The sequence below is a fragment of the Centroberyx affinis genome, unplaced genomic scaffold (assembly GCF_046629955.1).
Source record: "Centroberyx affinis isolate AG114_WGS23_722 - 3 ecotype Tasmania unplaced genomic scaffold, CSIRO-AGI_Caff_v1 ptg000716l_1, whole genome shotgun sequence".
NCBI lineage: Eukaryota > Metazoa > Chordata > Actinopteri > Beryciformes > Berycidae > Centroberyx > Centroberyx affinis.
The window spans coordinates 1-18,145 of record NW_027279333.1 but is presented as its reverse complement, the minus strand read 5'-3'; the positions used below and the strand labels follow the sequence as shown (position 1 = coordinate 18,145).

The following is an 18,145-nucleotide window of genomic DNA, read 5'->3' as shown; positions in this document are numbered from 1 at the left end:
AAACTAGCTTATCATAATATCTTTGCAAATTTTAATTTTAGTGGTTTTAGATGGCTTCATAGTTCTGAGACTGCTTGCTTGAAGGTCAAAAATGACTTTATTTTGAGAACAGATGCATGAGACTTTCAGTTCTTTTAGATCGCAGTGGAGATTTTGATACAGCCTTAACCATTGGTTTGGTATTTCAAAAGTGGTCTTTCAGAACATTTATTGTCTTGTTTTAGTCCTAAGCCCCCAGTAAATTGGCTTCCGGTAAAGTAGTTGCAGTACAACGCCCGGCTGCTAGCTAACAGCTCAGCTATACTGTGTTTCTGTTCCTGTTTGTTCGTGTTGGAAGGGTCAGATCAGATACACATTCACTTCAGAGCAGCCTGCTCCACTGGTTGCGCACATTGCCGGATCTGAAACGGAGCCGGATCGGGGCCCCCACTTTGGAGATGTGCATGGCTTCTATTTTTGTCGGACTACACAGTGGTCCGTTGCGTATTTGAGCCATAGAAATGTATATAAATGCCAAGATTTTGCTTAGAATAGTCATTTATCACCGTGTCAGTAAACAAAACAGAAGATACATCAACCAGTGTCACTGAAATAAATGTTGGAGATGAGGTTAGCCGCTGAGAAGCCTTTTATTTGGGTACAATAGGTCTACACTCTAAAAAAAAAAAAGAAAAAAAAAGGTGACATAAATACATAAGTACAATAAATAGTACATGTACCTTGCCTATATGTGAAGCAACAAGCATGTTGATATTCCCTCTGGATGCTGCAGACCACTCTTCATTCGAGGTGTGAGCTTAGCTAGCAGGCCTCGCCCCACAGGTGAAGCTGCTGCAGCAGGAAGGACCAGAGGCAGCAGGCACTGCATTTCCCAGAACCCCCAGCAATGATGGGACGGCACCAGCGTGTGACGAAATCCCAGGGAAGGGAAGGTTACACTTTTTTATTAATTAGAAATGAAAGTGTAATAGCTTATATAATTGCTAAGTGATTACTTGTGGTTGCTAAGTGAGATACAGTGGTTCATAAAATGTTACTAAGTGGTTCCAAGAAGATTGACAGTGGATGCTAGGGTACCACTAGGTGGTTACTAGGTGATTCCTAGAGGTTGCTATGGTGTTACTAGATGGTATAGGTAATTCCTAGAGGTTGCTAGGGTGTTACTAGGTCGTTGATGGGTGATAAACATCACACAAAAATGTTATTGCACAAACAGTAAATAATTTACAGGTATATAAAAATGAAACAATGAGATCTGAGGATTAACTTGAGGATTATCTGAGTAGCCTTCCCTTTCAACAGGTATCAGACTAGGTTGTAAGGTGCAAGTTGTTACCTAATATACCCAATAACTAGCCTACTACTACATCTACCACTGCTACTACAACTAATACTACTTCTACTTCTAGTATTACTACTATTACTAACACTACTACTGCTACTACTACTAATGTTACTACTGGTACAACTACTACTACTACTACTACTACTACTACTGCTAGTACTACTACTTCTACTAGTACTACTTCTATTGCTACTATTAGCCTACTACTACTAGTAGTAATTAGCAGCCATCAAGCACCACCCTAACCACTGACCCACGCAGTAGCAACCACTAGTGAGTACCTAGCAACCACCTAGTAACACCATAGCAACCACCTAGAAATACCCTAGCAACCACTAGTAATCACCTAGCAACCTCCGTTACACCTTCACAACCACTCCTAATCACCTAGCAACCAACTCAAAACACCCTAGCAGCCACTACAGAGCACCTAGCACCTACCCAGTAACACCCTTGTAATCACCTAGTAATCACATAGCAATAACCTAGACACACCATACCAAACAGTAGTAATCACCTAACAACAATCTCATAACACTTTTGAAGCCAAACAAATTAAACAAAACATAATACTACACTTCTACTACTACTACTACTGATACTACTACTATTACTGCTACCACTGATACTACTACTACTACCTTTACAACTTCTGATACAACTACTATTAAAAAAAAAAAAAAAATGTATATATAGTCCAATGTATGGATAACTAAAGGACTTCTGGCTAGCAAATGAATTGCTTCAAGTATCAGCGATTTTGGACCTATATGTAGGCTATATGTGTCTGACATACCTGTAGTACTTTGACCCGCAGAGAATATTGAAACGATGAGCTTCCATTGCTAGCGTCTTGCAATGAGTCCAAATGGGATAAGTCAAAATATCTCCAAAGTTAGTTTGATCTTATTCTTATTGCTATTTATTATTGTTATTATTTCATGAATTGACACTCCTGTACATGGTGTAAAACATCGTACTGGAAAACAGTTTGTGGAAAATATAACAAAACTGGGACAGAAGAAAATGTATTATTATTATCATCATCATCATCATCATCATCATCATCATCATCATTATCGTTGTTGTTGTTATGTAAAATAAAACTAAACCCGGATAGAAGCACGATTTCAGCCCTGCAGGTTTGAACCAGCCATGCAGCCAGTCAAGTCCGATTTCAATGCCGGTCCTGCTTTTAGCTGCAGCCACGTCCCCCGAGTCTGGGCTGGCTGATTGACAGCTAGATCAGCCAATCATCAGGCGCAAAGCGTCAGCTTTATGTTCGCTCCAGTTCACCGACCAATCAGCTGAAAGCTTTAACAATCACGACGCCATACGGACTGCACGGGCCACCATGTTGGTGAGGGAAGGACAGCTGTACCCCGGTCCTGCACTCCTTCAAATCACATAACGGTGAAATAAAGGCTGTCTACTGTAAACCATTAAAATAAGCTTTATAATTCTGCATGATCTGCCTTTGTTTTCTATTTTCTTTTTTTCCTATTTGCTATTTTCTTTCTTGCAATGGCGTTTCCGATTGTTGTTTTTTTCTTTTTCTTTTTTTCTTCTGTAGCCTTCTGAAGGCTTCCATTTCAATTGAAACTTTTAATATAAATAAATAAATTAAATACAAATAAATAAATGATAGCTGACTGACCTAAGTGGTTTGTGATTCTGATAGTCTGAGTATTTGTCCGTGAGAGCTATATTACATTAAAGCACTATATGATTTATAAATGTCTGCATATACCGGAAATTTCCTCTAGTCTCTTTCATTCTCTTCCCTCTCTCGGTCCCTCCCATCCTTCTCCCCTCCCATTCTCTCTCTCTCTCGCTCGCTCGCTCGCTCGCTCGCTCTCTCTCTCTCTCTCTCTCTCCCTCCCTCCCTCCCCCTGTCACTGTGTTTGTCTTGCTCTCTGACCTTCACCGAAACAACCTGCTGTCAGATGAAAAATAAAAGTAGCGAGAAAGAATCACATAATAATGAGGGTAATAATAAATAATAATGACACCAATTAGGGTAATAATGTGTAGAAGTAACAAAATAATGAGATATCTAAAAAAAAAGGTACATTTCCTGGGCTAGCTGTAAACAACTGGACTAGTAGCGGCAGACATATAGCCTACTAGTAGTAGTGGTAGTGGTAGTAGCAGTGGTGGCAGTAAAACTAAACTAGTAACCTAGTTCACATTAAATAGTTAAAGTAGGCTAGTAGTACCATAGATGTAATAACCTAATATATCTATGAGTAGTGGCCTACTAACAATGGTTGCAGTAGTAGTAGTAGCAGCAGTAGTAATAGTAATAGTGGTAGTAGTAGTGGTAGGCTAGTAGTTGTAGTAGTGACCTACTACTTGTAGTAGTAGCAATTGCACTAATAGTAATAGTAGTTAGCAACTGTAGTATTAGGCTAGTAGTAGCAGTAGTTCGTAGTAGACCTAGTAGTAGTAGTAGCGGTTGCAGTAGCCTAATAGTTGCAGTAGTAGTAGCAGTTGTGGTTGCAGTAATAGTTGCAGTAGTAGTAGCAGTTGTGGTTGCAGTAATAGTTGCAGTAGTAGTAGCAGTTGTGGTTGCAGTAATAGTTGCAGTAGTAGTAGTTGTGGTTGCAGTAATAGTTGCACAAATAGATGCAGCAAGCGTTGCAGTAGCAGTTCCAGTAATAGTCGCAGTAGTAATTGCAGTAGTGTAGCAGTAGTTTCAGCTGCAGCAGTAGTTACAGTAGCAGTAGTTGTTGCAGTAGAAGTTACAGTAGCAGTAGTAGGCTAGTTGCAGTGGTTGTATTAGCATTAGTAGTTGCAGTAGTGGTTGCTGTAGCAGTAGTAGCTGCAGCAGTAGTTGCAGTAGCAGTTAGTAGCCTAATAGTTGCAGGAGTAGTAGCAGTAGCACTTGCAGTGGCTAGTAGTTACAGTAGTAGTAGAAGTTGCAGTAGCAGTTGCAGTGGTTGCATTAGCATTAGAAGTTGCAGTAGCAGTTGCAGAAATAGAAGCAGCAAGAGTTGCAGTTGCAGTAGCAGAAGTAGATGCAGCAACAGTTGTAGTAGCACTAGCATTTGCAGTAGTAGTCTACTTGGAGTAGCAGTAGTTGCAGTAGTAGTAGCAGAGACAGTTACAGCACATTTAAAAAAACATTTTTTTCATATTACTTTTTGATTACATTTAAATTCTATTTTTTGTATTGAAGTAATTTATTAAGCCAATAACCACAACAACAATAATAATATAACAGTAATGATATAACAACAACAATAATAATAATGTTGAGATAATCATAATAGTGTAATCAAGATAAGAGTAATAAAGAAAATATTTTATAAGCAAACGGATACTAATAGGTGCAATAATAAAATCATAAGTTCATAAAAAGCAGTAAGGATAATAATGTATCCTAAATTATAGAATTGAATTACTTAATTTGACCAAAGAAGACTAAGAGTCTAACAGCCCCTGAACGTTGAATTTTGTGGAGTGTCTAGTTGCCGGGAATCGAACACGGGAATCCCACATCAGAGTCTGCAGTCAACTCCCTGTGACCCAGTGGTGAAAGTGGTTAACAGAGTGACTGACTGACAATGCCATCCACAGACCCCTGCTGTCGCGGGGCTAAGAACATTAAAGCTGCAATAAGCGATTTTCTGACCACTAGAGGGCGACAGAAACCGTAACACATTTGTAAATAAAGCACAGCAAAACTACCGGACTAGAGAGTCCCCTAAGGACAAACCTAGCAAAAGGACTGTGCATAAAGGCTGACAGCTAAACTAAACGTACTAACAGAGAAGTGGTGCAGGTTACAAGTCTCGCTCTGCCAGACTGAAGGTTACATGTCCCACAATGGCAAGTGAAGAAGTAGGCAGCAAGTTTACTAGTTTAACAAGTTTACTCGCTCACTTCTTCAACTTCGCCATTCCAAGAACTTTTTTCAGGAATGGGAGGGGCTGAGGGCCACTTTTAAACAACGAGGGAGGGGCCAAGCTAGTTTTTTAAAAAAAATGAAAAGCTACTGAATGGGCCGGGAGGAGCGGAATTTGACAACAAACTAAAGACAAGAGGTGAAAACAGCAACACAGCTGGCTGGATATTGGTTTATATGATTATGTCTCAATGAAATCTCCACATAGCACACATTAGTTCAGGATTGTAATTGTTATAAGGTCGGATATCGCTTATTGCAGGTTTAACAGTGTAAAGTGGGTCAGTCCAACAGCAATCTAAAGATGATGATGATAATAAGGAGCATGATGAGGATGAGAATGGTGAAGTTACAGCGCTAAGCAACTACTACACAACCTATTAGAGAGGGGATTAAAACTATACGTGTGTGTGTGTGATTGTGTGTGAGAGAGAGCAAAAGAGCTTGTAAGTGGGTGAGCGAGCAAATGTGTGTGTGTGTGAGAGAGAGTGAGAGAATGAGAGGGCGTGTGCACAAGTGAGCGAGGAAATGAGTGTGTGTGTACGCGCGCATGCATCCGTGCGTGTGAGAGAGAAAGAGGGAGAGTGACAGACAGTGCGAGATTAAAAACTTGTCGGTGGACAAACATTATTTATGACCGTGCTCCACATTGAGGTAGCGCGCGCGCGCGCACACACACACACACAGACACACACACACACACACGCGCGCGCACACAGAAGGGAGGGTTGTCTATTGTTCCGCGCTGGCCAATCGCGTGCTGAATATTTTCGGAGATAACCGACCAATCACCGTGTCTTTCCAGACACATATCCCCGCCCACTAGTCTATAAACGCGGGAGCCCCGGCTGGTAGACACGCCGCTGGCGACACAACGACTTTTTCTCCTCTTTCACTAAACGGAGTAAAGACCAACGTCCTTTTATTTTAGGATATTTCTGACTGGACATTAGTTTGTTTCTCCTGAGGATATCTAACATGGCGGATAGTAAAGTGGAAAGCAGCGGAGAACTGAGTGCCAAGGTAAGGAAGAGGGATGGACAGAGAAAGGACAGAACGCTTTTTGTAGCTACTGGCTCCATTTATAACTATATTACTAACTAGCCTATTATAGTACACAGTGTCAATATAAAGGAAGGATGGAACGACAGACTGTCTCTTTATCCAACGTGATTCCATATCTTATGCCGCTTCACAGGCTTATTAAACTACAGTATTGTGTTAATACGTGCTGTACTGTTAGTCCATTGAAGCGCCGAGGTAAAGCAGCTGTGTGAATGGATACAGCGGAGACGGGTTGCTTCTGCTGCTCTTGTCGGTGACCGGGATAGGTAAAGACAAGCCGACAGCTTCCCGGTGGCTTTGTAGCCCACCGCCTCTCTGTTTAGCCCTACAAAACCAGACTAGAATAGAATATAGCTCAATGTTAATCCAAAAAACTAGACAAATGGGCTCTAGTCTCCAGGTTTCTTTCTCAGTAGACCGGACTTAGCCCGATACGTGCCATTCTCTCGCATGAGAGAACGGTGCGCCAACTTCAGTGAAAAATCTGACAATTTAATGTTGCCTTGCTCATCGGCAAAGGTGCATTCCGAATAAATTATGGCTATTAACCTTTTCAGAATCGCTAGGGGCTACTCTTAAATTCGGCGCTTGTATAATCCACTAAGCAGTACTTTATCTGAATAAAATCCCAACTTTTATTGTATTTCGCACATCGCGGAGTATTTTGGTGGAAGATGACTGTGGGGATAACAAGAATACAGTAAAACGCAAATAGTAAATTTTATTGAAACAAGTATTGCTTGCTTGATTAAATGTATGAATTATGTGTACGAATTGAATATTGTCTCCTAACGGTTCAGAATTGGTTTGTCATGTTTTATGAGGTGTATACTTCTGTCGACATGCAAGACCACATTAAATTGTCAGATTTCTGGAAGGAGTTTGGTGTATTGGGGCTAGGACCACACTGAACCAACGTGGGCTCGCAACATATACTGTATTAGGATAATAACTACATTATCCAGCTTAGCCTCCTCAGTCGGTAAACTCCAATCGGTGACGTGACAGAACAATAACCGAGCTCAGTTCGTTCGTCTCGAACTCCTGACTCTCGCCAGTCGCCACAGAGCTGCAGCTTACTAACTCACCAGAGAGCACGCGCGGTCCTTTGTTTATTATTATTGATGTTATTATCATTGTTTATATTATCATACCTTAGAATCCCGCGCCTCCCAGTCTCGTTCGTGATTCATTTTTATTATTCCCCGGTGATAAGGTCTCGCGCACGCCGCGCGGACCGTCTCCCTTGGTTCCGGTGTGGAGCGAGACCAAGGCGAGTATTGTTGATTTCGCGAGCCCCTGGTTTCGTTGCTCGAGGACGTATGTCACCTTAAGTACGAGGCTGCGGATTACGGTGTAGAATGAAGTGAGCGTGAGCCAGTACTGGTTTAACGGAGCCCGTACTCTCCTCCGGTCGGCTGGTATTTTGAGCAGCCAGCTGGTGCGCGGAGGCAGGAGGGCACGGTCATGCTCGTCTCGCGGGACCATCGGTTTGTAAAACAGAACACCGTCTACCTGAACACCGAGCATCTAGAATGTCAGCGCAGTCAGTCATGCAGAAGAATAACACAGATTGATAGATTGATAGGCTGGAGGAAAGATCAGCCCCTGCCAGCCATTGGCTGCCCACAAATGTGACAGGCATGCAGGCAGACCAATCAAAAGGGCTACAACTCATTTAACAAAACGAAAAGGCAGACTTGACAGATATCGATCGATCGATGGATGGATTTTCTTGAGTGTGTGTTGAGGTACCAGGTAGTGTGTGTTTGGTTAACATACAGCACAGGAGCTATACGGTGAAGCGCTTAAGATAAGCAACAAGACATGGAAGAAAGCAGCAAGGCAGGCTGCGCTATGGAAGACTTTATTGTCGTATTATAGTAGTGTAATAACATTGCGTAGTATAGTGTATTTAGACACTTAGTATTGTTGAATTAGCATATTGAATTGAAATCCAATTGCATAGTGCTCAGTGTTATATTTAGCTTGTTAAACTAATTTTAGAATGGCAACCTGTATTCTTATTTTCATTATTAGTAGTATGCCGCCTTCCTGCTCTGATAAAGTGAAGCCTCACCTTGGCACCCGCTCTGATTAGGTGCCAGAGAATAATCAGCCGTGGTTCCGCAGGGATTTGTAGTCTTTTTAGGGGTGTGTCTTGTAGTTTCCCTATGAGGCTTCATTCTGAATGGACTACAGCAGTGATAGACAGTATCGGGTTGCAAACAGGCGGCAGGAGGTGGGAGGGACTTAGAGAGAGCTGGCCAATAGGAGGTCAGAGCATCAAAGCACCACCTTTCAATAAAAGGCAACATGCAGTACAAGTTAGTGGAAGGGAGGAGGAGGGAAGGGCAGCCCTCTGATACATTCCCGCTTCTTTCAGTAGAAAGCAATACTTCCATGGTAGAAAGCAGTTACTGTAGCACTCTTTCATTAATCAGAAAGCTCAATTTTCTCAAGCCTGTGGGTGTGGCTGACAGGGGTGGGGTGGGAGGGGGGTTGTAGTTAACTAATAACCAAACCACACCCACTGGTTTCCAGTCAGACCTGGACCAAATTGCATTTGCAAGTATTCTAGGGCAGTGGTTCTCAACATGGGGTCCATGGACCACCAGGGGTCCTTGAGGGGGTCCCCAGCAAACTGACGAATTGTTAAACTTCAGCATCATTTCATTTACAAGAAGTTAACACAGTTAGAGAATGTAGAAGAATGACTGTTTTGATCATAGTTTCTCTGTTATCTCTCTACCTACAATACAGATAGTCATGGAATTCTGGACAAAATCATATCCAACAATAAAAATATTCTCAGATTTGAGTTCGAGAGACAAAATCTCATCAAATGGGGGTCCGTGGCTCTAATGTGGACTAAATTAGGGTCCTTGATATGAAAAAAGGTTGAGAATCACTGTTCTAGGAAGTAGGAGAAGTGCGCTTCAAAAGAGGGTTTCCAGTGTGGAGTGGCGCTTAGACCAAAAATTTACCGTCCAGATGAAAAAATGTGATGGCACAGCCAGAGAATAAAGAGTAAGGCAGAGAACTTACATTTCACTGATTCACTTTGCAGCAGCACATCACCAAAACGGTGGCTGGTAAATCAGTGAAATGTAGGTTCTCTGTCTTATGTATTCTGTATTCTTTGGTTGTGCCAACACATTTATTCATCTGAACAGCATTTGAAGTCCTTTCATTGTTTTGTTTTAGCTTACTTAGATGCCAGGGGGATGAGGTCATTATTAATACTACCACCAAGTTATACAGGCAACCAATAATGAGGTCAAAGGTTAAGGTCTGACAGTACTCAGATGACCTAAGAATGAGCTTGTAAGAGGGAACTGCTAGGAAAGAAAAAGGTCTACACAGACAATACAAAGTTCAGACAGCGGCAGGAAAGTATTTAAAAGTCTTACCTCCCTGTGATGAACAACTTACCTGACACTATGTGAAGTATCCTCCTGACGCAGGAAGCCATTGAGTGCCCTCTGCAGGTAACACAATGTAAGAACACCACAGATTATTTGCAACTGCTCAGGTCAATTTGAAACTCATGGGAAAGTTGAATCTGAAAAATACTGTCAAACAAGTTTGGTCATTAAAGTGTTTCTCAGCTTTACTCCTTAGGGGTATTGTGAACCTAATTCAGCCAAACACCACATCCTATGGGTTGGTGAATGCAATAATTTGTGTGTGTGTGTGTGTGTGTGTGTGTGGTTTCAGGAGCTGAAGGAGAAGAAACAGGCAGAGGAGACAGAGAACGGAAAAGATGCCGCGGCCAACGGCAAGACTGTAAGAGCAGCTCCCCTCCTTCCTCTTCTTCCAGCTTTGTAGAGCATGGCGGGGTCCTCCTCTCCGTCCGCTGACGGCCAACATAACTCTGTCCTGTCTTGTCCCCGCTAGGAGGAGGAGAACGGGGAGCAGGAGAACGAGGTAGAGGAGGAGGAGGAGGACGTGGGGGAGGAGGAGGAAGAGGACGACGGAGAGGGTAGGTGTCTTCACTCTGTCCCGGAGAAGAAGGGATGAGGAAACAATAGAGAGACCAGAGGTGGAAAGTAACTAAGTACATTTACTCGAATACTGTACTTAAGTACAATTTTGAGGTACTTCTACTTTACTTGAGTATTACCATTTCATGCTACTTTATACTTCTACTCCACTACATTTCAGAGGGAAATATTGTACTTTTTACTCCACTACCTTTATTTGATAACTTAAGTTACTAGTTACTTTGCAGATTCAGATTATTAATACAAAATATAATCAACTAATAAATTGTGATGTATTATTATAGATTACTGTAAGCTACCCAGCAGTATATAAAGTAGTGGAAATCAGCCCCATCTTTTCCAGCTGCAACATTAAAGTGATGCTTACACATTAATGCATAAATAATTATAATTCAATTATATAATATATACTGTATTATTCTGAAATGGGCCATTCTGCATAATGAGTACTTTTACTTTTGTTGCTTTAAGTACATTTTGATGCTAATGCTTTTGTACTTTTACTTAAGTAACATTTTGAATGCAGGACTTTTAATTGTAACAGAGTATTTTTATACTGTGGTATTTCTACTTTTACTTAAGTAAAAAATCTGAGTACTTCTTCCACCACTGAGAGAGACATGATACTCAGAAAATGGTCAACCAACACTGTTCTGTTGAGAGTGAGAGAGACAGTGTGACAGAGAGAGAGAGATACAGAGAGAATGGTTTGACTGATATGGGTTTTTAAAGGCAGAGGCCAATATTTTGCGAGTAGGCTAACTTACCAACCAATGCATGCATACATTTAGAAAACTGCTACTTTTCTTTCCAAACTCTAGCCTAGTTAAGTTATAGCTCCAGAGGGAGAGAAAAGCCTCATATGTTGACTCAAGAGTAGAGCTGGTCCGCCACCCGGTGGCCAGACTGTGTATCTGCACAACTTCCTTCAATAGATTACATTGAGCTCAATGCAATCCAAGTTCCATCCAAATCCAATCTAGTTAATTTCAATGTAATTCAATTCAATAGCCTTTAAAGAGGTTCGACGCGCATAGTATAGCCGTCTTTTAACGTTAATATTTCTTTTTTGCACAAAACAGATAAACTAAATTAAGAAAATGATGGCGGTGGATGTGAGATGAAGGGTTGATCAAACAGAGCGACCCTGACCATAAAACACCAGAAGGAAAACCGATCAGTGCTGCTGCATTACAAGAAGAGAAATAAAAAAGTTGTTGTGAACTTTGATTCTAACTGGCATTTAAGAAGGTGTTCAATAATTCACTTTGGTAGGACACTGTCATATTTTAAATGTGAAGCACCTCATGGATCCAGAAAGTAACTTGCTCACATACATATTCATTCATTCATTCATTCACTCACTCACTCACGGTTAGCCTATCTGCCTCTAGTGGCCACCACCACTCTCTTAGTCTAAAAAAAATACATGTAACACAATTATAGATGTGTTGAGACTACTATTTAATTCTGTGTCCTGGATCATTATTTGCCAATTGTCAATATTGAGAGCTCAGGGAGAGGGCTGAATGCCTGTGATGCCATCAGATCCCCAAGGTGGGTAAAGCTGGAAGTTCAGCTCCTGAATCTTTTGTGGACGTGTTTGTGAAAGAATACAGAAAGAATATCATGAAAATCTACATTTAACCTGCTGAAACAGGATGCTCCAAAAACAACAACGACAGTCCACGTATAGAGAGCCCTGTGACAGATTGTGATTATCTGTGTGTATTCAGGTGATGAAGAGGACGATGAGGAAGATGACCTTGACGGGCTGACGGGGAAGAGAGCAGCTGAGGACGATGATGACGATGAGGTGAGGACGAGCTGAGCGGCGGTGGGACGGAGCCGTTAGTTCTGACCACCCCGAGTATGGTTCAGGAAACAAAGAAAGCACACTCACCTGCTGTCTGAAAGTGACAGTAGCTCTGTTTAAATGTCTCATCTACCACAGTGGTTCTCAACCTTTTTCATATCAAGGACCCCTAATTTAGTCCACATTAGAGCCACAGACCCCCATTTGATGCGATTTTGTCCCCCGGACCCAAATCTGAGAATATTTTTATTGTTAGATATGATTTTGTCCAGGACTCCATGACTATCTGTATTGTAGGTAGAGAGATAACAGTGAAACTATGATCAAAATAGTCAGTCTCCTACATTCTATAATTGTTCTTGTAAATGAAATAATGAAGTTTAACGATTCATCAATTTGCTGGGGACCCCCTGGGATGCCCTCAAGGACCCCTGGTGGTCCCCAGACCCCATGCTGAGAACCACTGATCTACACTACACAACTGAACGACGAAACAATGAACATCCCCGTATGAGCTCTGCTAACTACTGTTCAGCAATCCAATCATAACCACAGCAAACGATATATTACATTGCTGGCCATATACAAACATAGCGTAATCTAATTGCGATTATTTTGACTGATATTGCAATTGCGATATGATTTGCGATATTAGAGGGAATGATCATTTTTACATCATTATTCTCATTTTCATTGAAAAACATATTAAAATGATTATGGTGTGATTTTTGCGGGGATCTGTACCAAACAAAGATGTTTTCTTAAGTCTGTAGAATATGATGTGTAGGCCAGGACAATATTTAATTTAAAATGGTATTTTGACATATATTTCACCTTTAACAAATATTGCGCCTCCTGCGATTTGAAAATTGCAGTAGGCCATATTGCGATTTCGATAAAATTTCGATTAATTCTTCAGCCCTAGCGTTAGGTTACAGAAATACTTACTCAGTAGTCACCGGCCCTCTTGTTCCTGTGAGCATTGGTTGTTTCTTTCGGTTTATCTTTGGGATCCTGAAGAAAGTCTGAAGCACCCCCATGTCATGCACTCCCTTGTCGAATCCAACCAGAACTGTCCCCAGTGAAACTCACTGCAGCGTAGCCTGTTGACATTGGTGGGCCACCGGAGCACAAGCAGGTACTCCCCCCCCCACTGTTGACTCAGTCTGCATCGTCCCAGCTAATCCTCAGCCTCCCTCTGTTGCATTTCAGCAGTGACGTTATTTTAGCTGCCGCTCTCAACCGCGATAGCTGACCACATAACCCCTAGGCTCCCTGGAGGCAGAGACAAGAATACAAAATTTATCTCAGCCAAACTCTCCCTGTAGTTTTTTCAACAGAATTTTCATAGGATTTAGGGAGCTGTTCTAGTACAGTTTTTCATATAGAGACAGTCTGACCACACTGGCAGGTTAATTAGGGCAGTGATTCTCAACCGTTTTCATACCAAGGACCGCAAATTCAGTCCACATTAGAGCCACGGACCCTTATTTGATGAGATTTTGTCTCTTGGACCCAAATCTGAGACTATTTTTATTCTTAGATATGATTTTGTCCAGAATTCCATGACTATCTGTATTGTAGGTAGAGAGATAACAGTGAAACTATGATCAAAACGGTCATTCTTCTACATTATATAACTGTGTTAACTTCTTGTAAATTAAATAATTTAAGTTTAACAATTCATCCATTTTCTGGGGACCCCCTGGAACCTCTTCAGAATGGCAATGAAACAGCATTTAGACCATCATGGGACACTAAAACTCTCCACTGAAAGCCATACTGATGAAATTCTTTTAGTCTTGGCAGATCTTTAAGGCAGGGTGACTCACTTTACTCATTTTCTGACCATGAGAGGGTGACAGAGACTTTAACAACTTTGTAAATAAAGCCATATGCGCCCGCTGATTAGCTGCTAGCAGCGGCAACGGCTTAGCTGTTTAGTTGGTAAGAAAAAAGGGTGGAGAAAAAAAGGAAAAAGGAAGGTGGAAGGAGGAAGAAGATAATGAGGAAAAGAAAATCCATGAAAATTGCGTATTAAGAAGAGTTTACAGTAGCTGGTTAAGCCATATACTGTGTAAATAATATATATATGTGTAAAATAAGCCATAAGAGAAGTAGGTTACTCTTGAGGTTGCTTAGAACAGTGGTTCTCAACGTGGGGTCCGGGGACCACCAGAGGTCCTTGAGGGGGTTCCAGGGGGTTAACACAAGTTAACACAATTAGAGAATGTAGAAGAATGACTGTTCTGATCATAGTTTCTCTGTTATCTCTCTACATACAATACAGATAGACATGGAATTCTGGACAAAATCATATCTAACAGTAAAAATATTCTCAGATTTGGGTTTGAGAGACAAAATCTCATCAAATGGGGGTCCATGTCCCTCATGTGAACCAAATTAGGGGTCCTTGATATGAAAAAGGCTGAGAATCACTGGCTTAGAATTATGAACAAGAGTTTCAAAATGAATCACCAGGGGCAATACAGGAGGAATTCCACAAATAATAAGGGCAGATTTTTCAATTCATTTGCTTCATCTTAATTCTTCATATGCTTCATCTGGTCAAAATGGTTTCTCACACTATAAGCAAGATACTGATGGCCAAACATCCCCTAATTCCCACTGCCTCGCAAGACAGAAAGTTCAAAACATTGCCCAAAAAATCATAATTTTTGAGGTCAATCATAGAAACCCCCCTACCTGTGTGTCTGCGTGCCCGCTGGAAGGATGTACTGGAACATATTGCCACTGCACAAGCCGACCGAACTCACCACGTTCTATCCCTTTATTTCCAGGATGATGTTGGAACCAAGAAGCAGAAAACGGACGACGACTAGAGACTCCGCAGCGCCCCCCCTCTGCCTGGAGGACAACTACACCATCCAACAAGACAGCCAGTTTTCTAGCAAACCTTCAAGACTCCAGAGTCCTCCCTTCTTAACAAGAATACTTTTAAAAATAAGGAGAATTTGTTTGTATTTTTATTTACATTTTATATTTTTGTAAATATTGTTAGGAGGTCGGCCATTTTGCGACAGTGATCTCTCCGGTTATCAAGTGGTGCTTTGAAGACTTTTAGATCCATCATATTCATCAATCTTATCTCCCGTCCAAAAAAAAAAAAAAAACCCCTGTATGAACACAACCAGAAGCATCCAGCCCGAGCATTCCAGCCCCACACACACCTTAAAAACACTGCAGCATCTCCAACACACCCCCGTGTCTGCTTAACACACACACACACACACACACACACACACACACCCTGGCTTACTTTTAATACAACACGTTAAGTTCTAGAGTCAGTAGTAACAAGGTGTGTGTCGTCCTGTAGTCGCACGGGTGTGTTAAAGTGACTCAGCGTTTTTTGAGAGTGCTGAGTGTGTATTAGTTGTATCATCCGGTGGTAGTTTGTATGAGACGTCAAAAGGCCGTAGCGTTCTGCTGTCCGTCCGTCTGTATCTGTCCGTCTGTTATGGCCTGGTTTTAATGGTTTTATGTCCGTGATATTTTGTTAAACAATAAACGGGAATTTGATTTTGTTCGTTCTTAACTCTGTCTGCATTAGTTTCTATCTGTCAGAGGCTGCGTTTACCTGCAGGAAAAGAAAAGGAAGAGCAATCTGTTAAACGTGAGCGAGATCGGATCTTTTCAAACAGGCAAAAAAAAAAAAATCTTCAGACGCGAAGTCACACCGGCTGCATTTCCACAGGGAAAGTCAGATTTCCCCACGGCCCGATTAAACGGAGGAAACCGGATTCCATGTGGATCAGACGGATACAGATCGGATCTGCGGCGCCTGTGGAAATGCGGCCGGAGGATCGGCCGTCAGATGTCTCCTGTTCCTGTGTGAATGTAGCCCCCGTAAGAAGTGATTGTCATAGAAGCTCATTGTAAATGCCTCATCATGCCTTAACATGGAGAAAACCTGGTAGATTATTCTGATGAATAAATTGACCTGAAATAATTGTCCTCTGACAAATGCTTCTTTGACCTCCCTTCACCTCCTTCCTTCTCCAGAGATTTCCTCCTGGGTTTTACATCATCTGTGTTTAGGCTGAAGATGCAATACAATAGAAATGAATGATAGCATCTTAATTATGGATGGTAAAAGCTGCACAACATCTTGTATAATAGCAGTGGTGTAAGAAGTATTCAGATCTTTGACTTAAGTACAAGTAGCAATACCACAGTAAGTAAAAGTCCTGCATTCAAAATGTTACTTCAGTCAAAGTACAAAAGTATTGGCATCACAATGTACTTAAAGTAGCAAAAGTAAAAGTACTCATTATGCAGAATGGCCCATTTCAGAATCATATATATCATGTTATTGGACTATAATTATTGATGCATTAATGTGTTCATCACTTTAATGTTGCAGCTGGTAAAGGTGGAGCTAATTTTAATTACTTTATATACTGCTGGGTAGCTTAACCTATAAAAATATATCATAATTTATTAGTTGATTCATAATTTGTATTAATAATCTAAATCTGCAAAGTAACTAGTAAAAAAGTACAATATTTCCCTCTGAAATGTAATGGAGTGGAAGTATAAAGTAGCATCAAATGGAAATACTCAAAGTACAAGTACCTCTAAATTGTACTTAAGTACAGTACTTGAGTAAATGTACTTAGTTACTTTCCACCACTGTATGATAGCAATAATTGCCTGGTATGTTCTGAATTTACTAACATACCTATTGTAGATGAAAATCCAAGTAAAGATCGTTTTAATCTTGGTGAACTGGGCAATTGACCCAGTGTTGTTAATACGCAGGTAAATGACTAAAATGTAAATTGTAGAAAAAGAACTCAAATCACTTACATAAAGAATAAGGCTGGTGTTTTTTAATGCATTGCTTACCGTCAACAAATCCTATGAAAATAACAAAATCAATGATTTTGTTTTGCCAGCAAATCTCGTCCATGTAGCCGATGCCCAATGCAGCCATGTCCCAGCAGCCATAGAACTCCATTGTATTAAAAAAGGATTAAAAACATGTCACAGAGCCATGCCGTTGCTCTGGGCAACATATTTCATCATCACAATGCACCGGGCCGGCCGACTTTTTCCTCAAACAACTTAATAAGCCGGCTGTAAACACTTCGCGATCTCAGGAAAGTAGTTCCGTAGCACCGAAAATAGTCCCCGGCGTAATGAAGAATTTGTTCCCATTTGAATTTGATTTGGTAATAACTACAACAGTCTGACTTTTCATGGTAACAGTTAGCGATTTTTAAAATGTAAACTATGTCTTTGTGAGCTGTATTTCAAGATTTTTAGCTTACTATTGGAGCCAATGACTTTACCGGGTTGATGGCTAAAAACGATACGTGGGAAGTCAGAAAGTAACGGGAGCAGAGCAAACACATTGTTGATTTTGTTATTTTCATAGGATTTGTTGACGGTAAGCAATGCATTAAAAAACACCAGCCTTATCCTTTAAAAGTAAATATTCTGCATGCAAAAGTTTACTTAAGTAAACATATATAAGTATTAGTAGTAAAATGTACTCAAGTAAAAGTCCTCACTCTTTCAGAGTGTTAAATTATTGAAGCATTAACCTATAAGAAGTATTTTAATGTTGTCGGTCTAACTACTCCATATACTGTTGGGGAGTTTAGACTCTAACAATGCAACATATTTTATGAGCTTATCGTATGTTTTGCATGTCTTATACTGCAAAGTAACCAGTAACTCCAGCCATCAGATACAGTAAATGTAGTGGAGTAAAAAGTACAATATTTCCCTCTGAAATGTAGTGGAGGAAAAGTATAGTCTCACAAAATGGAAATACTCAAGTAAAGTCCCAGTACCTAAGTACAGAACTTGAGTAAATGTACTTAAGAGTCTGTGTGAAATCAACTAACAGTACCAGTGTCAAGTCAACCAGAATAAAAGAAATAGGACAGTCAAAATTATTGAATAAACCCTTTCTGATGGACATTACTCATTTTAAAGTAATATAAAGTAACAAAGAATATACAAGTATA

The 18,145-nt window shown here is 40.8% G+C and overlaps 1 protein-coding gene across 1 annotated transcript; it reads left to right on the top strand.

Moving 5' to 3' along the window:
- The first annotated feature begins 6,104 nt into the window (after positions 1-6,104).
- LOC139644199 (prothymosin alpha-A-like) lies at positions 6,105-16,121 on the top strand. Its single transcript, XM_071519605.1, has 5 exons — positions 6,105-6,278; positions 10,041-10,109; positions 10,221-10,305; positions 12,064-12,143; positions 14,945-16,121. The coding sequence occupies exons 1-5, from the start codon at positions 6,234-6,236 to the stop codon at positions 14,984-14,986; spliced, it is 321 nt and encodes a 106-aa protein (XP_071375706.1). The 5' UTR covers positions 6,105-6,233; the 3' UTR covers positions 14,987-16,121.
- The last annotated feature ends 2,024 nt before the right edge of the window (positions 16,122-18,145 follow it).

Excerpts from the sequence above, each read along its gene's own strand:
- LOC139644199 (XM_071519605.1), top strand. The coding sequence starts at position 6,234 with ATGGCGGATAGTAAAGTGGAAAGCAGCGGAGAACTGAGTGCCAAG. Across the intron at positions 6,279-10,040 it reads GCGGAGAACTGAGTGCCAAG|GAGCTGAAGGAGAAGAAACA; the intron begins GTAAGGAAGAGG and ends GTGTGGTTTCAG. Across the intron at positions 12,144-14,944 it reads AGGACGATGATGACGATGAG|GATGATGTTGGAACCAAGAA; the intron begins GTGAGGACGAGC and ends CTTTATTTCCAG.